The 22,797-nt window shown below is 52.4% G+C and overlaps 1 protein-coding gene and 2 long non-coding RNA genes across 7 annotated transcripts in view; 2 read left to right on the top strand and 1 right to left on the bottom strand.

Annotated features, from left to right (window-relative positions):
* Window positions 1–22,797, top strand: part of LOC105073949 (uncharacterized) — a 39,456-nt gene that overhangs the window by 549 nt on the left and 16,110 nt on the right. For 3 of the 4 annotated variants that reach the window (XR_012503271.1, XR_012503268.1, XR_012503269.1), the window contains exon 2: window positions 3,881–3,968. This is a non-coding gene — a long non-coding RNA (uncharacterized LOC105073949). The remainder of the gene's footprint in view (window positions 1–3,880; window positions 3,969–22,797) is intronic. The other variant, XR_012503270.1, reaches the window with a different exon arrangement.
* MAPK4 (mitogen-activated protein kinase 4) overlaps window positions 6,057–22,797 on the bottom strand; it is a 148,475-nt gene continuing 131,734 nt past the window's right edge. For both annotated transcript variants that reach the window (XM_074355145.1, XM_074355144.1), the window contains exons 3-6: window positions 17,499–17,643; window positions 15,862–16,023; window positions 11,424–11,625; window positions 6,057–8,729 (exon numbers count right to left, since the gene is read on the bottom strand). In XM_074355145.1, the coding sequence (XP_074211246.1) occupies window positions 8,024–8,729; window positions 11,424–11,625; window positions 15,862–16,023; window positions 17,499–17,643 (1,215 nt within the window). In that variant the 3' untranslated portion in view covers window positions 6,057–8,023. The remainder of the gene's footprint in view (window positions 8,730–11,423; window positions 11,626–15,861; window positions 16,024–17,498; window positions 17,644–22,797) is intronic.
* LOC141575587 (uncharacterized) lies at window positions 11,636–20,065 on the top strand. Its single transcript, XR_012503272.1, has 3 exons — window positions 11,636–13,960; window positions 14,895–15,065; window positions 17,944–20,065. It is a non-coding gene; the product is annotated as an uncharacterized LOC141575587 (long non-coding RNA).

Raw genomic sequence — 22,797 nt, 5'->3', positions numbered from 1 at the left:
GGTCCCCACAGAGGGGTGTGACGAGACAAGGGAAAACAAAAATCACACGAAGCAGCTGGCAGGCTTTCCCGGCAGGCAGCCGGAGGTGTTAACAGTGAGCGCGCCCTGCTCGGACCCGCCCTGGGCATCGAGGCCGGACCCCTGCTTTGCCTTTGCAGGCAGAGTGGGCTGCGGAGGCTGGCGTGGTCGGGACAGCTGGTGGGCTGCGCGATGGTCGCCCCACAGCCAGGCCGGGTGTTCCTAAGTCTAATGTCCACCTCAGAGAGCCTCATCCCATAACCTAGCGGGATTTCCCCCTCCCTCTTTGAGGTCAATAGACTTTCTTTCCAGAAGAGAAGAGCCAAGGAGATGGCCTGTTTCTCACTTGCACAGCAGGGACTCTAGCTTAAGCCCCAGAGAGCAGACAGGCTGGGCCCACTCAGAGGCAGGTGGGGAGGCCCTGCTAGGAGGCCTTTTACCCCACGGAACTGAGCCTTCCCCTTCCAGTACTGCATGATTAAGCCAGAGTAGAGACAAGAAATGCTGCCCCATGGCTCTTGCTACCACGGGGCCAGCTTAGCCCTCTGGCTACTGGGCCTGGGAAATGTGGTGATATTGTTTTTAGAAGGAGAAATTGTCAGCCTGGGCTTCACTACCAAGGAGCGATGCGCTGCAAGGTTTCAGATTAGTAACCAGGCCAACCGAGGAGGCAGCATCTGTAGTACTGAAGGTTCCCAGTACGGAAAGAAGAACGGTCAAGCTCTGGAGCCCCACATTTGCTGGGGTTTCTGATCTGAATGCTCCTCCTCCAACCTCCCCACTCGTTCATATTCTCTCCTGCTCTGACCTCTTCTCCTAGGACGGATTTCAGAATCTCTGTCCTGGAAAAGCACTTTTCCCAGAGGGCCCTTCCCCACCTCTCCCTGTGGAAATCCCCCCTTTGCTCTCAGCCCAGTTCAACCTCCTTCATCAAGTGGCCATGGATCTTCCACCAGGTTTGCATGCATCTCTCTTCCTTTGAAGAGAGGTTCTTTTAGGGGAGGCAAAACTTCACCTCTACACATCTTAGGTTTTCAACTGGGACTCTGATAGAAAGATTAACAAGAGAAAAACAGTTTATTAGTATGAAGTGCACATCACTGGGGAGATCCCAAAATGAAGAGTAACTCAAAATCGTGGCTTAGACTCTGGCTTATGTAGCATCTTCATCAAAGGACAACAGATCTGTAGAGAAATGTCAGGACAAAGGAAAGCCGGTTCAGGCTTCCAAGGGTAGTAAGTGGCAGGAAGGTAAATGAATGGGGGGAAATAGAGTGAGGTTTGTCAGAAGATTCCTATGGTGCCTTCTCTGGGCTGGTAAGAGTCTGCCTCTAGTAAAAGGAAAATTTAGATCCTCCCTTTAGGCAGAAAAGAGGACAGGTAGGGAGAGCTTTCTGGCACTTGTTTCTTCTTAATTGCCTTTAGTTCAGTATAACTTTTATGCCTACGTGGCTTATTTTGAGGTGGCACCTTCAGCTACCTTTCATTCCATTGCAGGCTCATGCTTGTCCTGCCCATCTCACCCAAGCTGGTCTGACCTCTGTCCCTTTCTCTTGGCTCTAACTCTCAATCTAGCTGGTGAAAGATCTCATGCTAGTGCAATGTGCTGTTCCTTCCAGGTAATGTGGTTGCATGCAGGACTGGGAGGACTGGGATTCGAGAGATGTTGCCACTGGCATAGACTGGAAAAGGAGGGTCAATCAGGGGTCTTCTCTATGGAGCCTGGCCCAGCCCACTTGGGGAACGTCTGCTACTCTCATAAGAGGTCTAGCCTTCACCATTTTTGTTTTTTAATCTGACTAGGTCTCACTAGGGTTTTAAGGGGTGAAATGTTGTTTCTGCAATTCTCCATACATGCAGATCTTTGTAATTATGAGTTATCCTAATGAGATCCCTTCCTTTTGACCTAATTTTGCAAGCTCCCTGATGGCGAGGAGGCTTGCCACCTGCCTTCCCCATTAAATCAGTGGCCATTCTTGGCATAGCACCTTCTGCTTTCTGATTCAGATTGAAATTTCCTCTACACGCACGCACGAGGCAGACTCATCTCATTGTCAAGTCTAAAAAATAGATCACAACTCAGAGCGACAGGATCCAAATGTAAAATGCAGTGTCTGGCACCACTGGTGATAAATTACCTGTAACCTGGTAAGCAGGTCATCTGGATCCTCCACTCCGTTCTGGCGACTTCAGTGATTGATTTTGCTAAACTCAGATGAAGCAGAGGGACATTCGGGTTCAGGGCTTCGAGTGAAATGAAAGTGGTTGGGCCAAGAGATGAGATAATAAAACCCTTTGCCAGGGCAGGTGAAGAGAAGATCTCTGATTCTTGGTTTCCCCAGGGCTTCTGTTTTGTCCCTCCTGAGACTCGATTCCCCCTCTGGACCTCAGATTTCCAGAGACACTATTGTATCTGTTTAATAAACATGACTTTTTTGTTAAGGGCAGTTTAAGTGGGTTTGCAAACAATCTTTAAGACAAGAGGCCAACACTTAGATGATTTGATTTGAAAGAGACCTGCCCCACACAGACTGCATGGGACCTGGAGTTCTGCTATGAGGGGCACTGCTTTAGTTTGAGTCACCGAAATGCAATATTATTGTTAAAGGCTTAAGGCCCTAACCAGCTCTTGGCATTGTAGAGCTGTGTTGTCCAACAGAAGTATAATGAGGGGAACCTATATAATTTAAAACTTTTGTATTGGCCAGTGACATTAAAACAAGTAAAAAGAGATAGCTGAAGTTAATTTTAACAGTTTATTTAATATAATTTCAAAAATGTTATAATTTTAATATATAATCAATATAAATAATTATGAATGAGATATTCTACATTCTTTGGGGGGGGTACTAAGTCTTTGAAATCTGGTGTGTATTTGACAGCACATCACGATTGGGACCAGCCACATTTCAAGGGCTGCGTCACCACACGTGGCCAGTGGCTATTGAACTGAGCAGTGGCTGGAAATCAAGGGGTAACAGGACTTGCAGAGGGGAGCTTCTCTAGCCATTGACTGACCTCTGTGCTGCTCAGGTCAGCTCAACCTTGGGCAGAGTCGTGGAGGAGATGAAGGTTTTTATACTTGCCTCATTTGTCTACCCAAACCATAAAAATCTTCTGGGTGGGCCCTTTTTCTCCCTCTTCATCCTCCATGGTGTCTAGCACAGTGCTCCATGATGTGGACAGTCACCTGCCCGCATCTCCTTCAGCTGTGAGTCTGCCCATCACCTGGTGGCTGTAGGTCTGGCTGCTAAGTGGCTCACAGATGCTCCTAGGAGAACAGCTTTTGGTGAATGTGTTCTGCTCCCCCACCCCACCCCTATAGCCCGCAACCAATAATTAGCTGACATGGAGGCACAAAAGGCTCATCTTTTCCTCAACGTGGGACCAATTCCATGGTGCAATCTGTGCTCCAGAGCTTTCTGTAGGGTCAAGCTGAAGCTGGTCTCTGGCCCAGACCATGTACTTGCTGAGCATTCTTCCCCAGCCCTAACCTGCGTGTGTTCCATACTCCCCTTCCTCTTTGGGCATCAGTCACTTGCTCAGGATTCCCCATCTCAGGATTCCTGAGAACCAAGCCAAGGCAGTAATGACCAAAGTCTGATGGCCATTGGAACCCCCACCACCATATTTTGATGCAACTCAGCATGGCTCACAGTGTCCTTGTTTCTGCAAAGGAATTTCTCAGTCACTTAAACCTCTGTCTTGGTACTGAGCCCATGAATTAAAGTGGAGAAGATGTAAGCCTTGTTTTGGTGCACTTGTTAGCAGCTCTGGGAGACAGAGGGCAGAACAATTGTTGAACAGGAGGTTTTGCTTTTCGACACAAACTTGCCATTCATACATTTGCTCTTTCCCACAGCAGAGCCTGTTTGCGACAAGCCTGCCAACTAAACCTGACGGAAGGAGCTGGGTGGAGTAGGTGCTCCGAGGGCCAGTCCGATCCCACGGTAAGGACCCTGAGGCTGGTGTCATTCTAATGCTGAGATGCTCCTCCTGGTTCCTGAGTGGAACGGAGACAGTCACTGCTCACAAAATGAAATGAGCCAGATTGCAGCTGAGCCGCCCAGCCAGACCCCTGGGCCAGGGAGACTGGGGCTGCGGGTTCAGTCCTCTGGTGGGTTAGGCTCTGTTTCCTGACTGTGGGTTGTACTCAGAACCCTGCCACATTGTCATTCCCATGGGAATTAGGCACGGGGTGCTAAAAGGTGTCAAGGCATAAGCGTGCTAACACACCTGTTAGTCAAGAACGTGCAGAGCAAGAGACATCAGGGAAGGCAAAGTAACTTGAACTCTGAGATCTTGAATGTCAAAATCTGGAAGGGTTTTATGTGGTCTTAGTGAAGTTCTTAGTGTAAAAAAGCAAAATCTAAGTCTTAAGGGCCAACATGGTCCTACACACAGGCAAGAACACAGCTCTGTACTCACGCCACAGGCCCGCCAGGAGGTTCTGACACAAAGACCCACACTGGTTTGATACCAAAACTTCTCAACAGGATTGCTTACCCCAGAGTTGGATTAGTGGGACTAGGGACGGGGACACTGATGGTGGGCTTGGGACATTTAGGACACTGAAAGGAATAGCCACGGGCTGCTTAGGTACAACCCAGCTCAGGCAACATTGTTACCGACCCGGGCCCTTGGACTCTCCAATCAATAGAAACTGATAAGAGCCCAGATGAGAATTTCAAGCAAGGCTTCTTTATTGGAGTTCATGCTACAGCACAAGGGAATGAAAGCAAGAAGCAGGTGCCCTTGCTCACTCCTGGAGAGATGCTGCTTGGGTCCTTAAAGGGGGGTAACAATGGGGGTGGATCTGTAGGTTGGACAGAAGGCACAGCTTAGGTGGTCTGCCCACCCCCTTGGTGGTGCTGTGTGCAGGGATCATGCCCAGTACCCTGCTTTTGCTCCTGGCATCTCAGAAATGGCAGTTTGCTCGTGGCCTTTTTGTATCCTACTGCTCATAATTGCAGCTTGTACACGCGTGCCGTTAGTTTTAGTCACTTGTAGTTTCTTTGTTTGCCCAGGTGCAAGCACTCTGGTAGAGGCTTCCAAGTCCCATCCTATCTCGGTACCTCCAGCTTCTCTCAGCTCTGATTACTGGAGCTTTAGTTGCAGCTTCCTGCTCTGGGACCAGTTTTAATTCTTGTAGGAAGGGAGGAGGGGCTAAGAAGGGTTGAGAAAACCCAAGTGTATTGCCAGTAGTAGCAAGTGTTCTCTGCCCGGGTCCTGAACGCTCTTCATGTTAAATCCCGCTGTTGACACCTGTGGGCGTTGTCTGCCGAGATCCCTTGGCCCTCATCCTTCTGCGCGTGCCACTCCAACTTCCCCCTGCAGCACCTGTGGCCCTTTGCCTGTGGCCCTTCTCTGGCCATTGGAGCCTGTTCTGCTGCTGTGCAGGAGGCAGGCCAGAGGTGCTGGGGAAGTAACAGCCCAGGAGCCTGGTCAGCCACCAAGGACAGGCAGGGTAGGAAAGCCCTGAGGCGGATGTTCTGCTCTGCCTAATGGAGCTCCCCACTGGGATAAAGCTGCTTTGCCCACAATGGTGACAAGCATCCTTTATTGGCTTCCTCCTCTTCTTTATCACTTCCCCATCACCATGTCAGTGTCTCCTAAGGTCATTCCTCCCACCCCTAAATTACTTGCACTTGATTCTCTGTCTTAGGGTTTTCTCCTGAAGGAAACTAAGCCAGTGCCCAATCCGACTTTCCTTACTGTACAGATTGGACACTGAGTTAGGCAGAAGCTGTCTGACCAAGGACCAGCCTTGGTCAGAAGATTTGGAGTTGGTTCCAAGAAATGGTTTGAAATCTACAAGTATGAACACCGGGCCTGACCTAGGTGATTCTGGAATGACTTCCCTGATTACCAATCGGGGTAGGTTCTCCCATCTCCTCCCCTCTAACTGCAACCCCTAAAAACACAGGCCATCATGGGTGCAGGCAGAAGCCAGCCAGCCTCGGATGACTCAACTGCAGTCAAAGACAGGACCAGATAATACGTAAATAAATGAGGTAATAAGTACATGAACAAATAAATCTGTTCCAATAAAACTTTATTTGGCCCATCCCGATCAAGTGTAATAACGTTTAATAGATTTTTTTAAAACATGAGTAGTCATAGCAATTCCTCTGTAATAACAATTATATATGAACTTCTGGTCAAGATCAGAAGCTTGTTCCTTTACCAAAAAAGTAAAACCACCCTCTGAGGACAAATGGCACATGAGGAGCGGTGTACATTTCCTTTTCTTTTAAAAAAAAACAAACAAAACCCAAACACTTCATATTTACATATTTGCCATTTAAAAACTGGTGAGTATGATTAATTGTCTTTAAATATAAGTTTCTAACATGTTGCAGGTTTCACTGTACAAATTCTAGTTAGCTGATTAGATTTAAGGTGCTGTTGAGGTGAGGGTGAACACAGCCTAGGATAAACACAGGGGAATCCTCTGTTTACAGACTGGCTGGACCTCCTGTGGGCATCTTCGGGGAGAGCCAGTGGTGGGGATGGCAGAGCATTTCCAAGGGACTGGTCTCTATGCTTCTGCAGGGGGCCTGCTGTGCCCACACCTGATGGCCCCAGGCTGTGTGTGCTAGGGCGGCTCTGGGTTTGCCTGCTCCAAACTCATCCAGGCTGCAGCTATGAGGGACATGGTGGTCTCGAGTCCTTTCTTCTGTCGTGGGGTCCCCATGCTGGTGCCTGACCCCTCAGGGCCCTCGCTGTTGGCACCCCACCTTTCATACCCTCCCACTTTTCTGGATTCCTTGTCCCCAAAACCCCTTGCTCTCCAGTGCATTTCTTCAGGGCCTGCTCTGTGCCAGGGTTAAGTGGATGATCAGAATCAGGGGCAGTATTAATGAAGCCGGATGGGCCGTGGGTGAATCTCCCCTAATGCATCTGCTCTGTGGCAGGCACCTCATTGCTGTCCTCCAAGTGAGCAATTCGTGCTGAGAACATTAGTTCTCACGGTAGGCTTGGAGAGGGGGTGTGTGTATGGGGGGTGGGAGGGCAGGCTGGAGGGGTTCTTGGAATTGCTGTCTTCAAACTCACCCGTGTCTGAAGTTCCCTCGGGAACCAGAGCTGTGTCTTTGTGTCTGCGCGTGTGTCAGGAAAGTGCATAGGAAGTTCTGGAGAAGGTGGGTGCCCAGGCCTGGGAGAACGAGTTATTTTACCCACAGACCCCAAACTGGTCTGGTCTGAAACCCAGATTTCAGACCACACAGGAGTGAGGCAAATCCTACGGGGGAGAGGCAGATGGGAATATTTAAATACTTGAGGCGCCAGAAAAAAAATATGCTTGGTGAAGAAGCGAAAGAAACTGGCTCAGTTTCTAATTTCATAATTCAAGGGACATTGCTCTGAATAAAAAGCACAGGGAGTGGGTCAGATGGTAACAGACAGGGAAGAAACCTCTTGGACCAAGTTTTCTGACCACAAAGCCAGAGTGATCCCAGTAGAGGAAGACATTGTATTGTGGACAGACACCGACCTGGGGGCCAGGAGACTGGGAGTCAAGGCTTGCCCAGATACCGACTAGGCCCTGATCTTATAAGCAAGTCACTTTGCCTCTGCGCCTCACTGTCCTTCCTCATCAGCCAGTTGAGCCTAGCTGGGCCAGACGGTTTCAACACCATGCCTGCAAGATTCCTCTGCCCACAGCCACCCAGGTGGGGCCTGCAGACTGCTGTTTAAGACATGTTTCTTCCCTGTGCACCACTATTTAAAAAAACGCAAGGGCCTCTTCTTTGCTGGGAAAAGGATCAACCCCCAAACTAGGCTCCTGTTCAAACCTGCTCCCAGAGGTTAAAGGCTAGTTATTAAGGCAGTTTAAGAAATGGACATTCCTCTCGCTCCTCGGATCCTTCTTATGTTCTGCTAACCCCAAGGCAGCAGAGAGGGGCAGATGGGGTAGTGGAGGTGCCAAGGAGGCAGCCCCCTCCTGCCAGGCCCGGCTTTCCCGGCATAATCTCCAGGATGGCCTGGAGCGCCCCCTCGGCCCTCACCACCTTTCTTTGGAGAAGGCTTCAGTCTGCACGAGATCGCCAGGGTGCTCAGAGATGCACGCGCCGTTGAGGTCGCCCAGTTTGTTGTCTGGCAGGTCCTCGGGCTTGGTGCAGAGCTTCAGGGCGCGGGAGATGAACACGTCGAGGTCGAACTGGGGGCTGGTGCCCCCGTCGACAGGGGCGGAGCGGCCGGGTGGGGAGGCCGCCCGGCGGCGCTCAGGGCCGTCGCGGGGCGGGCTGGCGCGCTCCGGGCCGCCCTGCGTGCTCTTGACCCACTGCGCGATCTCCAGGAAGAGGCTGGCCGGCTCATCGTCATGCGCCCCGGCGTCTGGCGCCACCGCGGCCACCGCGGCGGTGGGGGGCGCCCCGGCCGCCTGCTTCCAGTGGGACAGGTCCAGGATGAGCTTGGGCTCCGAGTAGTGGTGCGGCTTGTTGTCGCGCCACAGCAGCTTGTCCAGGTAGGACGGCGACCCAACCTTGTAGTCGCAGGAGCGCCCGTAGTCGGCCTCGAAGGCGCGCTCCATGGACGAGTGCGACTGCTCCAGGAAGCGCTCCGAGCTGCTCTGCGAGTCCTTGCGCGGGTCCACCTGCACGTCCTCCGCCAGCGGCGCCGAGCCCGCGCGCGGGTCGCGCTGCACCTCGCTCGCATCTTGGCACCGGTCGGGCCGCCACTCCAGGTCCGAAGACAGGCTCACGGGGTACCTGTAAGGGTAAGGCAGGATGGCGATTGGATCCCCCAGCCGGAATGGCTTTTCAGAGGAAGCCAACTTCCCTAATCCCTGTCTGCCACCCACTGGCTGGATTTCCATTCCTTCCCGGTCTCTCCAGCTCCTCTCCGCCACCTCCCACGGTGGGAGGGTGATGGGTCAAAGCAATGGTGAGCCGCCAGGGCTCAGGTACAGGGGCTCATTGTTTGCCTTAACTCTGGTCGTCTTTTGTATTCATTCGACATCCTACAGATACTTCTTGAGCGCCTCCTGTGTGCCAGGTGCTGTTCTGGGCATTACCAGCCACAGCAGTGAACAAACAAAATCCCTGTCCTCATGGAACTTTCTAGTGGGTCCACCTATGCATTGCTCCTCAAACTCTGAGGTGCACACAAATGACCTGGGGACCTTGTTAAAATGCGAGTTTTGATCTAGTAGATCTGAGGTGGGGTCTGAGATCATGTAGTTCTCATGGGCTGCCAGGTGAGGCAGAAGCTGCTGGTCCTTGGCTCACACTTTGAATAGCAGGGCCCTAAAGAGTGCTCCCCAGTCCTGGCTCAGATTAGAACCATCTGTGGAAGGGAGAATTTCTAATGACATTCCATGCCTGCTCCACACCCCGAATCCTGACTCAATAGGTCTAGGGTGGAGGCCTGCATTGGCATGGTTTTCACACCTCCTCAGGTATTTCTAAGGTGCAGCCAAGAACTCTTGCCCTAGTGGATCTGGCTGGGGTCCCCGAGAGAGGCAGAGCAGGGCCTATGGAAAGATGACGCCCTCAGCAGAGGCAGATCCTTGGACTTCTGCCCTCTGTCGACTGTCCTGCAGCCTTGAAGAGCGAAGTCAGCTAGCCAAGAGCAAATGAAGGGCAGGTGGGCAGGTGGGCAGGCCATTAGCTCGGGCTGAGCCCTCCCTCCCCGTGCCAGGTGTTCTGTGCAGAACCGTGGGGGTCAGGGAGCAGGCAAGAAGAACAGAGGAAGCCTCAGGCAACAGTCAGCTGCTCTGGGAACAGGAGGTTCAGTGTTCACACAGGAAAAGCCAAGGACAGGCAGGTTAGGCTGCGTGAGGGGGCAGGTGGGCAGCTGCAGTCCACACCTTGTGGTTTTCAAGGCATGGGGAAGGCCTGGCACTGCCCGCCCTCCCCGTGATGCCATTAGGGTGGGAGTCACTCCTGGAGGTGAACACTGCCTCCTCCCATGAGGGTCCTCAAAACTGCAATGATTTCTATGAGGAAGACCATCGCCTTTGGCTATTACACGCCAAGGGCCAAATGTAAGTTGTCTGCTGTCTTCAGAGCAACCCTGTGGAGCGAATGTTCTCACCCACCTCACGGGTGAGGACACTAGCATTCAGAGGTGAGCAGTTTGCTCAAAGCAGGGCCAGTAGGAAGGGGTTTGTCTCTGCCGTTGTCATCCGCTTTTCTCATGCAGGTGTGATGGGAGAGGTCGGGGGCAGAGCACCACCAGGTTTAGATGTGGTCAGCGTTGATGGGCAGGGGCCAAGGGAACCCTGCTGTTTTCCTGCTATCAACCCTATGCCACAGCCACAAGAAGCAGAGGACAAACCTCACTGGGGGGAGGGGTGGCTACAGGTACCACAGTCAAGTGCAAGCCTAGAAGAGGGGGCAGCAGGAGAGAGAGTCTTCATTCATCTCTATTTGCTGGCCACTCCTGATAACGACAGTCAACAACAGCAAACCAACAAACCTGTCCCAAAACAGCAACGTTGCTCTGGCCCTCCCCCGGAGCCTCCTCAATCTGAAACCCATCATCTGTCAAATGACTGAAAAGGAGAAACTGCTCATCTGTCACTTATGTAACTAGCTGTCACATTCTCCCAACAGCAGGGCTCCCGCTTAGGCCCCCTTGGAGTCCGAGCTGCTAAACCCTCAACTTCTATTTCTAAACAAGCAGCTCTCAGTGCTCCCTCCAAGTATTAGCAGATGGTGATGCCCAAATGTTTAGCTGCCTGATCTAGGAACGTCAGAACGGGAAGGGACTGGAGAGAGCATTGTATGTGTACGCGGCGATGGCTGAAAATGTATCTTCTACCCAGCTGATTCACTGGGTAGTGCCTTCCAGGCACACTGTAGAGAAGGGTTCTGAGGCCCAGTTGAGCAGGAAAGAGTGATTGCTCAGCAGTCTGACATGGATGCAGACTGGGGAGGGCCCCACGTGGGCCAGGTGTTAGCTATGTGACATGGTGCCAATCTCTAACCTCTCTTGAGCTGTGGCTTCCTCGTGTGTCAATGGGTATAATAATCATGGTGCCTCCTTTCCTGGCAGCTCAGGAGGGGCAGATGATGTGAAGGGCATGAAGGTGCTGCGTGGTGGTAAATTTCTCATTGTTTTCTTGTCTTGCGTGGCTGCATTTTGCTTTCCTGGGGCAAATCCCCGGCTTGCTAGAAGTGAGCTCCTGCATGCTTGCTGAATGTCTGTTGAACGTCGTATTGTGTGGGCAGCATACCCGGGGTCGGGGGGTGGCTGTGTTGCACAAAGGAAGGTCCCTGACCACACATGCAGGACATGGCTGGTCATCTACCAGGCGTGTCTGGGGACAGGAGAGAGGGCAGGAGCTAGGTTGGGGAAAGCTCCCCACAGGTTACAGAACTTGGGGGACAGAAGGAAAGGTCATGGAGGATCAGAGGCAGACAGAAATGGGCATGTGGGCTGGAGCCCTGGAAGCACACCTGTCCCAGTTGGAGAGCTGGCTCTGGTTGGCGGCCATCAGTAGGATGTCGTCAATCTCATCCTCGATGCGGAATGGGTGCTGCGAGGTGGGCTCGTCCTCGGGGCAAGAGTAGGGGCTCATGTAGGGGTGCTGCAGCCCCATCTCGGCAGTCAGGCGGTCCATGGGGTTAAAGGTGAGGATCTTCTCCAGAAAGTCGATGGCTGTGGGGAGCAGAGCAGGACAGGGGGGGTCATTCAGTGCCCCTGTCAAGCTAAGAATGAGACTCCTCAGCGTGGTGACGCCACCTCGTGTCTGTACTTTCCCGTTTGTAAAAAAGGCTTTTAGCCATTTCAACTCATCCAGAGATGAGTTCACAGGAGATGCTGCTTTTTGACTCCGCAAGTGAACTGATAGAGGTCCAGAGGGGTGCAGTGACTTGCTCACGGTCACTGCTGATTACAGGAGGTCCAGGGCTAGAACTCTGCCTTAGGCTGGATTTCTCGAGAGACGGGGAGCAGGGTGGTGGCAGTTTAGGTGGCAGGGACCCCTGGAAGCACTGGCAGAGAATGGGGAAGAAGCCAGTTGAGGATGTGCTGACACGCAGTTCCTTCTGAGGGCACCTGGGGCTCCCCCTGGGTCCTTTGAGACCCAGCGGGGGACACACCTCCGAAGTGGGGAAACTCCCACTTGTCGTGGGCTGAATGCTGCTGAGTGGGCGCTCCTATCAGAACACAGCAGTAAAACACCACTGAGAAGGGTCACATGGGGGTGGGCGGGTGGCACAGGGCCAGACAGTCTGGGGCTCCTAAGTCCAGAGCCCTTTCCACCATATACTGTCCCTGGAGATTTGACAAATAAAGGCCATCTTCAAAACATTTATCCACCCTGATGTTCCAGGCAGTAACCCTTCAGTGGCTAGATCAAGGGGCGGCCCTGGCAGCTGACCCTGGGCATGGGGACGGGCACTTAGAAGCCTTGAGCCGTGACTGTGTGCCGACCAGCATGAAAGCAGATCAAGGTGTCAGCAGTCGGGAGGCATGATGGGTGTGCACTGGCGGGACGCCAGCTCTGCGCAGGAGCTGGTGCCCTTCCTCCTGAGCGGGGTGGGGACGCCCGCCTGCCCTATGAGCTCGGCCCTGGGTTATCTCAGGGCAAAGCTAACCTAGAGGTTTGCATTACCTCTCAGCACTGGAGGCTCCAAGGAAATCATGACTTGGCTAATCATGTTATAGCCCATGTGGAAAGGGAGGAAAGGCACTGAGCTCAAGGTCCGGGTGGCTGTCCCCTCCGAGGGCTTCGGGCTGGGACTCAGCCCACACCATGACCCAGCCACTCACACCCTCTCTGAACCCCTCTGCAGAAAAATTCATCAATGATTCAGGAAATTGATGGAATCTGAAGGTCACTGGCCTCCCAGGAGGACATGATTCTGCGCCATCATTCTACAATGAAAGATCAGTTAAGCTGCAGGAACTCTGATCACTCCCCAGTGCTCTGGTCCTCTAGCAGGTGCCCAGACACTTCTGGGGAACCCGGAATATTAGAAGATCCTTCCTTATAGCACACCTAAATCTGCCCCTTGAACTCCCTCCTGCGAGCCTAGCTCTGCCCTCTGGGGTCCCCCCTACATCAGCGTGCTGTCTCCTCCCCATGACTGTTCCTCTCATGTTTCAAGGCAGCAGTCATGTCCCATGCGAGCCCCCTCTCCTTCTGGCACACAACTGGCTTGCATCTCTCAGCCTCCCCTGTAGTTAGCAGTGGCCGTGTGACTGCAGCCAATGGAAAGGGGGTGGAAGCAATGTGTCTACCCCACTTCTAGTCCAGACCTATAAAAGCCTCCTGCAGGAGTGTCTGCTCTCTCTTCCCCTGGCTTCAGCTGGAAGTTGGTACCTGGGGGGACCTTGAAAGCTGTGATTGAAGATGGCAGGTGGCCTGAGTCTCAGGCATAACCCAGGCTCCCCGACTCTGTCTGGACCTGAGGTGAGTAGTGAACACACTGCTGGCAGGTAAGCCACAGAGATTTCAGGTTTATTTGCGACAGCACTAGCTTCACCTTAACTCATAATTCCTTTTCTAAGTTCAACCTCCCCACATTTTGGCGCTTCTAACATAATAAGGCTTCTGGACCATCTTATCATCTTCCTGTGGCCCCAGTGGGTTCCCAGTGGGGCTTCTCAGAGCTTCAGGGGTTCTGGAAGGATTCCCAGGGGAGTCTTTGGAGACTGAGAAGCAGGTGGGCAGGCCCCTGAGCACCTTGCCCCTGCTGTGGTTAGAGCAGTCCTTTTTTTGTTTTGTGTATTAGGTTTCCTCATCACATCTGTCACTTGTGATATAATGACTTCTTGTTATAAATGGAGCTCTGAACTGAATGTCCCTGGGGTGGCCTTGGCCCTGCTCCCTCGTCCTGCACCTGTGGTGTGATGGCTGCTGAGGGACACAGTCCACCCAGGCTGCGTCCTTTGAGCCTCTGAGGGTGAAAACCAGAGAGGCCCCCCGCAGGCCTGGAACGGCCAGCAAAGGGATAAACCGGGGTCACCAGCTGGCTCTTCTGGGCAGGTGCGCTTGATGCCCTCTCCCCCCAAAATTTCCTTTCAGCGATACCTCCTTACCCTAAGGCCAGAGGCGGCCTGGGGCCACTTTTCAAGCGCAGGGGCAGATGAGAGACTTTGGTTGTAGCTGGCACATTAGAGAGTGAAGCAAGCCCAGCTTTCATGAACATCTTTTTGGCTACAGGACCAAGTCCACATGCGTCAGCAGGGCAGTCAAAGCCTGCGGCCTCTTGGCCCTTCTCACCTCTCTGTGGCTTCACTTCCTACAACCGCTTAGTGACTCGTCCCCCTGACCTGAGCCCTCTCCACTCCTCCAGGCCAGCTCTCTGTCCCTCTCAGTGCTTGATGGCCCTCTTCCCCTCCCCAGATACCCAGAGTTCTCGCTGGCCCCTTAGGACGTGTTCCTTAGGCTGTGTACTCATCTTTGATGGGTCCTCCCTGTCTTCTCAGCGAGACCGTCTCTTATGTCTCTGAATTTCCATCCTTGGCACAGCTCCCCAGTAATTAATAAATGTTGGCTGATGCTGGTGGTGACAGTGCGAACTTTACTGTCTATCAGGCACCAATTCTGATTTCTCCGAGACAAGCCCACCACACTCAGAGCCAAGTCACCGAGGGGCTGCTGTGTGTGTGGTTGTTTGGGGTAAGCGGACATATGTGACATCCCTGATCTGGGATTCCTGAGAATTCTGAGCCTCTTCTCACATGGTGGAATTTCTAGAGGCCTAGGAATCAAAGCAAATGTGGATGGGCTGAGCCTTAATTTGTGGGGAATCAAATTGCCCCCCCCCCTTTAATGATGGAGAAACTGAGACAGTTTGTTGATTGAATAGGGATCGTGGCCAAAGACACTGCTGGTCCAAGTTCTTGGTTTCTTGATGGGAAGGAGTGGGGCAGAGATGGCTAGTTTGTACCGCATGTCTGTTCTCCTCTTTTGACAGTAATGGACATGGTGTAGAATGAGAAACCACTTCACATCCTCACTGCAGTGAGGTGGGGCCTGTGACTAAGGTCTGGCCAACAGGACACAGATGGAGGTGAAGTGTGCAAATTCTGGCTCATGACATTAAAGGCAAGAAGACCCACCCTTCTTCCCCACCTCCCTCTAAGTGGTAAGGACAACACCCTAAGGTGGCAGAAATACGAGAAAGCAGGGGCTTGGGCCCCTGGATGACTCTGTAGAACAGGTCTACCACATTGGTGCTGGACTGTCTGCATTCGGATTGTTACTTGAGAAAGAAATAAACTTCTTAACTCCTTTTTCCTTAAATAAGAACTTAATGTTATTGAAGCTACTGAGAATCTGTATTTCTTTGAAAATTGGCCAAACCTATATCCTACCTGATAGAGGAGTTTCCCAAGGAAGCCTCCAGCACATATGAGCTGGTGATGATGTAACATCTCAGATGATGGAGCAACTATCCTATGTCAGTGGCTTTCCAAATTCTGTTTTACTTGCTTGCCACCATGACCGTATGTGACTTATATTATTTATACCCATTTTACAGTTAAGGAAACTGAGATGCAGAGAAGTTAAGAAACTTGCCCAACACCAAACAGCTAGTCATTGGTGGAACTGGGAACTGAGCCTGGGTCTGGCTTTGAAGCTGATGAAACCATATCACACCTTCCAAGGGAAAAAAGTAAAGGGGGTGAAGGAGGAGAGGGAGGGAGGCAAGTGAGAAGGAAGGACAAGGAAGCAAAGTCTGGGGCAGAGTGTGGAGGACCACCAGTGACTGCCTTGAAGTTGGCCTGGAAATTGTGAGGGCAAATGTCCGCTGCCAGGGGTGTCCCCAGCTTCTGTGTCTAGGACTCTGCTTGGTCCTTTCAGAAGAGACTGGCTGCCCTGGCCCCTAGAATGCAGCACATCAGCCTCCAGATGCCAGCCCAGCTGTCAGGCTCCTGTACCTTCACTGTTCACTTCAGGGAGCAGCTTGCGCAGTGGCCTCTTCACCTCCCAGGTGCTACTGACGAAGGAGGGCATCACTTTGAGCAGCTCGTCCTTGTCTTCCTCCCGGATCACGGGGATGGTCTCCAGGATGAGCTGCATCTGCTCCAGCTCATGAGCCCCTGGGGAGGCAAACACCAGAGGGTGAAGCATGCTGCCCACGTGGCCAGGGTGTGCGGAAGCACCAGCACAGCTCCAGGAGCCTGTGCAGGGCGACCCAGAACGGGTGGAGCTGCGCAGGGCTGGGAGCCAGGGGACCTGGGTTCTTGCTGCCACTAACTTGCTCTGTGACCACGGGCAAGTCGCATGCCATCTCTGGGGCTTGGCTTTGTCAATCGTAGAAAGAAGGGGTGGTTTTTGGGGGCTCGTCCGTTCCCCTGGTGATCTATGCCTCTGCAAGGAACCAGACTCACACAGGCTGGGTCAGCCAGCGCTAACGTGATAGGGACAGCCTGGCCCGAGGCTTTCCAAGTGCCCCTTCCCACGTGCCTCTGTGCGTGTCCTCTGCCAGGCTGGGGAAGGAAGTGATTTTAAGGCTAGGGGTGAGTCTTACCTTTTCAATTCCCAGTAGGAGAAAAAATGAATCAGGAATAACAAGTTTGGGATGTGTTGCGAGCACACTGTCTCTGTGCTCCCTTGGGCAGAGGGAGGAAGACAGGCTGTGCCAGGTCTGTGGGACAGGATGGAGTCAAGCATTCACTCACTCATTCATCCATTCATTCATTCACTGATTCATTCAACAAATAATTATGGGGCAGCGCCGTCTCCCTGCCAGGCATCATGCTGGATGCTGGGCATGGATACCACCCTCATTCAGTCTTTCTGCATCTCAGAAACTGAATTTGTCTTGTACACCCCGGTCACCACTGAGGCTGTATCAGAGCTTTGACACTGCTGGGATGGGTCTAAATCCTTGCTGTCACCTCTGACCTCCTAACTGCTCTTACTCCCATTCCCTCCACTTTCCCTTTTTGCATGAGTAGCCTTGCCCTTTACCTCTACCAGGTTAAATCCAACCAAGCCCCATCTTCCTTAAGAAGTCCCCCTGACTCATTCAGCTGCACAGTGCTCTTACACCAATTCCCATGGGATTCCAGTCTTCCAGGAGCCAGTGGCTAAGGGTGGGACTCTCCCTTGCCCCCCCTCAATGCCCCGTGCAGCACTAAGCATGCGTAAATGCTATGAAAGCTGACCCGGAAAGTGCCTGCAGCATCAGGGTCCGCTCTGAACGAGTCCCTGGGCCTCTCTCTGCAGTTGGCTCATGGAGGGTCCATTCAGGGACTCTGGGAGCCCCGTGGGGCCCTCTCTCCAGATGAGCGCCCCAGACTGACCTCTCACAGAGGTGGGAAGAGCTGAAAATGGAGGGCGGCTGTTTTCAGGGGTCAACCTCAAGGTGTTTGAGTACAAGTGATTACTTAATTTTGAAAGTTTAGTGCTCACAAGGCTATTTTTAGCCTCTCCAGTATTTTGCCTGAAATAATGAAGTGCCTCCAAGTAGTGCTGTAAAAACCACAGAGCTAAGGTCAAAGAGAAAGACGAGCATGTTTTTACTGGGCAACACCAGAGGGGAAGAAAGGTGGCAAGGGAAGCAGCTTACCAGCAAAGAGCATGCGCCCCGTGAGCATCTCGGCCAGGATGCAGCCGGCGGCCCACATGTCGATGGCCTTGGTGTAGTTGTTAGGGGAGAGAAGCAGGCGTGGCGAGCGGTACCACTTCGTTACCAACCCTTCCGACAGGTGACCCTGGAAGACAAAATCCTGGGTTCCAGCGATCAGCCTTTTGCAGACACCCTCCCCCTCTTGCCTCTCCTCATTTCCCTTCACAGAGAGACAGGACCTTTCCCACTCTCCATCCTCTCTCATTGATCATCTGGTCAGAGGGGCTCAGGCTGGTTCGTGGGGCTCACAGGCTTTGGTGGGAGAATCTTATGAGGCCCCAGAGTTCTCCTCTGTAGAAAGGAATCCAGGGTGCCAGCGTTTTAGGAGGAATGCTTTTCCACCCCATCTTGACTTAACGATGCCTAACGCTCTGCCCTCATCTAGGAGGAAGATGGACAAATAGGAGCCAGGCTTGAGTTCTTTATCACATCAACAGAGCAACGATGAGACCCTGGAACTTCATTTATTCAGTGCTGAATCTGAGAAATAGCTGTAAAATTGAAATCAAGCCAGTTTCTTTGGTGCAGATGATTAAATAAATGCTGCTCTAATGCCAGAAATCAAGCCCCGGCTGAGAATGGAGGAAGCCGGCTTCATACCGGGTGCAGGTGAAGGGCTTTCGGAAGCAGCTCTGAATGGCGAGTGGACGCAGCTTTGGTTGTGTCCTGAACGCACACTCAGGCCTCCTTCCTCAGGCCTAGAGGGTCCTGGGAGTTCTACAGAGTGTCTTTTGGGGGACAGATGTTCTAACTGGTTTCAGCCACTGCTCAATGTGTGGCCCGGGGTGAAATCCCTCACTGTGGGATACAGTGATGACGCAGGTGTTTTAGCACAGAGAGGAAAACGGAGCCAGGCAACTTGGAAATTGTTCTCTACGTAATGCAGAAAGCCGGCCCAAGAGCGAAACCTGGGAAATGTCTGTCTGGATTGTCTGGGTCGATCTCTTGAAAGTGAAAAAAAAGACCTATCTGGCGGCCAAGGTCAGACAGTTGGCAGCAGGGGGCAGAATCCAATGCATGGTTCTAGGGGTAGTCTTATTATTTGCTGTTGTAATTTCCAGTTGAGCATCTAATTTTCCCCTTTGCTGATGTAAAAAAGTGCCACGGACACAGGTTAAAACATGAAAAGTTGGGAAGCCCAAGTACCCAGGAGCTTTTGGTCAGTTCATCCAAAATCTCTTTATTCGTTGAGCAAAGATGTCTTGTGTTTACAACCTTCTGAGAGCCCTGAGTTACAGTGGTCCTCTCTCCTCTGTGACACATATTTCCTCAGAGCCGAGCCTCAAACTAGTGGAAGGAAGAAAAAAAAAGACTAAAAGTGCACCCTGTCTCTGGCTTCGATGTTTCAAAATGAGCTCCTTGCAGCTTGTTAAATGTGCACCCTTTCTCCTTTGGGCTCCTGCACGAGCACCTTCCACGGATGGATGTCCTCACACCCACCATGTGGCGAACTCACTCACACTCAGGCCTGCTTCCTCTCAGAAGCTTCCCGACTCCCTGGAACGACGCTGGATGCCCCTCCTGGGAGCTCCAGGGTGCCTGTTTTGTTGCTATTTCCTTGCTTCTCTGCAGTCCCTCACCCCGGGGACAACTGATCGCCCCTCAAGGGCAGTGACTGTACCTTCTTTCACAGCTGTTTCTGCATTGCCTAGCCCCAAGTCTGCCTCCTAGGAAGTGTCCAATAAACACTGTTGATGGATGGATGGATGGATGGATGGATGAGGAACGTCTCACAGGGTCTGAGCCTCCTTCAAAATGGGGTGCCTTCTGCAGGAACCACTGATCCTCTTCTTTGCCAGACCTGCTTTATGGAGAGTTCCAATTCCCACTTTCAGTGGTGGCTGAGGGGTTTACAAAAGTTGGCAGCTTTTGCCTTATGCCTTGTGTTGTTCCAAAAAGGATTGGCAAGTGTAAGTAATTTTTTTTAAAGTCAGATTTATTGAAGCACAATTTATACACAGTAAAACTTGCTCTTTTAGTGTACATTTCCGTGAGTTTGGACAAAAGTGTAGAATCATGTAACCACCACCACAATCAAGGTCTACAGTAATCCCATCATCTCACACGTCCCCTCATGTCCCCTCCTGGTCCCCAGCCCCCATCCCCAGCCCCCTAGAAACCATTGTTTTCCATCCCTCTAGTTTTGCCTTGCACAGAACATCATATAAATGGAATCAGTGTGTGGCCTTTTGAGTCTAAATTCCTCCACTTAGTGTAGTGCATCTAGACTCATCCATGTTGTTGCAAGGACACTAGTTTGTTAGGCATTTAAGTTTGATTCTAAAAATGAAAGACAAGCCAGACTGTAGAAGCTCACATCTGGGTGGGTGGGTTATAAGTAAAGAATGGTCCGATTTTATTTTCTAGTCAGAGGCTGAGACTGTCAGAGGAGGACTAGAGCAGAGCACCCGGAGGAGAGGTGACAGAGTAAACAGGCGAGTTTACTCTGATGTGCAGATGAGAAGTCTCTCATGGAATGGAATTCCCTGTAATTAACACCTGCCTATGTGCAGAGTCTGAGGCTGAAGAGAAGTGGGTGATGGTGGGGTCGGGGGGCTTCCTTCTGAAACACCTGCCTTGAAAGTGAAAGAAAGATGTTGGCATGGGCAAGGCTGCCCCTGGGCCAGAATGATGGGCCAGGCCAGGATAACAGCTAAGAAAATTCACCCCCAGCTCTTCTTAACCTTTGAATGAAAACCAAGAACCTGCTGGATTTTTGTCAACAACTAGCTGCTTCCCTCTGGTTCCCTGTCCCTCCAATCAGGGGATTTCCTGATGGGTTTCAGAAGCCACGGGCAGAGAATTTGGGAAGGTGTTGTGTCTTCGGCCACGCTCTGAAGCAGGAGGAGCCCTGGGGAAGAGGGGATGGGAACAGAGGGGAGGCTCCATTCCTGGGTCTGTGGGGCAGACACGGGGTGGGGTGGGGGTCTTGCCCTGGGTGTCTGAGCAGGAGAGGCATTGGGGCCCACAACACCATACTGGTGATCTGAATTCAAGAGAGGAGTTTCAGTTGAGTGGATAGGGAGAAAGTCAGAATTTTCTAGAATTTAAAAAAAAAATCTTTAAAGAATACCCAGGAGTGGGGACTCAATTTTATCAGAAGGGCCCATAAATCAGGAAGTATGCTGGCTCAGCAGAAACCCTTCACTAGTTTTTCTGCCCAAGCCTGCAGCATGAGGGTAGTTTTAGCTTCACCTAGGTGCAGAGGAAGCCGTCCTCAGGGATCAGACCTGCTCTCCCTGGGGGCTCGGCCATCAGCGGGCTGACCGCTGGGTGGGACAGCGGGCACAGGCAGGGTGCACTGTCCTGTGGGCATCACACATCGCTGTGCTGCAGAGACAGGAAGCAGACACTCCCTCCCCAGTTCTCTGTGGCCACCTCTCCACTTGCAAGAGGCAAGACCAGAATCACCCTTTCCTAGAGTCCCTTTCCTCCTGCTACCCTGTCCCTTGGTGTTCCTGGTGAGAAGCCGATCTGGAGGCACCAGAGGAGCAGTGGACATAGTTTCCTGCCTAGACCCTGCCATGGGAGCCTTTGGGCTGCTTCAGCTATCACTCCAATCAGCCCATTCTGCTGGCCTTTTAGAGTCACATCCAGCCAGTGGGAGGCTTTGACTCTGAAAGCCTCAAAGGTGTTTGGAAATAGTCTGGTAGCAGCTGCCCTGGGAGGAGGGTAATTAGGGGCCCCCACAGATCCAGAGGGAAGTTATCATTAAAGCTCTGAGTATTTTGCAGAAGGTTCTAGCCAGGAAACCACATTCAGTTCCAGCTGACTGCCAGGGAATTCAGAACAGCGTCAGTCAAACTCACCCCCAGAAGGGTGGGTGCCCACCCGTGGCTCTGGGTGGGCCTTAGCTCCGTTCCGCTTGCCCTCTGGGCCTCCGCTAGCCCAAGCCCATCTCTTAGGTCTGGGAGTTGGAAGGCTGGGGGAGAAGGCTTGGTCCCATAAACCTCCGACTTCACCCTTTAATGAGAATGTGCCTATTGGGCCCTTGCAGAGATAGGGCGGATTTAAATGAGGACAAGAGTCTCCAAGAATAAAAGCGGAGTCAGCTGTAGCTCTGTGCATGCGGTGGGGGTGGGAGCGATGACAGGGCGGGAAGGGTTGTTCCTCGGCTCACACTGAATGGCTGTTTAGGGCCACCCCCGCTTCCAAGTCAGGACAGAGGGGGGCCGGGGGGCTCTGAAATGTCACCTTCCCAACCAGAAGTCTCTGACATGTGTCCTGGGAGGCCAGCATGTGTCATCCCTGCATGGCAGAAATGCAGATGATTAAGATCACCCCTGTCTTTAAAGAGTGTCATGTGGTTACAGAGGTGAAATGTTCAATATGAGAAGATGATCAGAAGGACCAGGAAATTATCTCAGCCAGCATTTGTGTAGGATGTGCTCTGTGTTGGGCACTGTTAGCATTTTACCGGAATTCATGCAGCAGTCCCTCCATCGGCCCCTCGATGCAGGCTCTCTGCAGAGCAGGGACACAAGTTGCCCAAGGTCACGTGACTGGGAGGTGGTCCAGGGTGTCTGGCTTCAGAGCCCACCCATACTCTAACCTGGGCACTGCCGGACCTCCACTACTCCGCAGACTAGAGTCAGTGGTAAGCCCCAAGGGAGAGGCATGCTCAGAGCACAGAGAGGGTGGTATTTGTCCTAAGGGCGGTCAGCACAGGTGTCATGGAGATGAGGTTCGAGTTGGTCATCATGGATGGGGACATCTTGGATAGTTGTGCTGGGGGACATTTGAGGTGGTGATGGAGACAGTGGGAGTAAAGGTTGAGACAGGGAGACCTAGAATGTGCTCAGAGGACAGACCATCTGGACATGTGGACAAACGGGATGTGGGGTGGGGGCACTGAGAATGACCTTTGTTCTGAAGGTCAGGGGTCCCCAAGGACCCCCCTGCAGGGGAAGTGATCATGAGATGTGTAGGTTGGCCAAAGCTACAGACCTGCAGTCCTCTGATCACCATCTTGGATGAGCCCCCCAAGGAACCCTCAGCCCCTCCCAGTTTGAGAACTGGCAGGAAGGACGCAGGGAGCTGTGGAGGGTTGCAGAGTGGGGATGAGGGTCTGGTGGGTAGGACAGGCAGACCTGTGCCTGGAGTGGGGCCCCTGCGGATTCTGATTAGTGGGAGAGGTTGGTGGGGCCCTTGGAGCAACTGCAGTCTCTGCACTCCCGTCTCTGGATGCCTGGAAAGGCTTGTAAGCTGGGCTGGCAGCAAAGATGCTGCTCTCTGGGTA

The sequence above is a fragment of the Camelus bactrianus genome, chromosome 30, assembly GCF_048773025.1.
Source record: "Camelus bactrianus isolate YW-2024 breed Bactrian camel chromosome 30, ASM4877302v1, whole genome shotgun sequence".
Taxonomy (NCBI): Eukaryota; Metazoa; Chordata; class Mammalia; order Artiodactyla; family Camelidae; genus Camelus; species Camelus bactrianus.
This window is presented reverse-complemented; position numbering and strand designations above follow the sequence as displayed.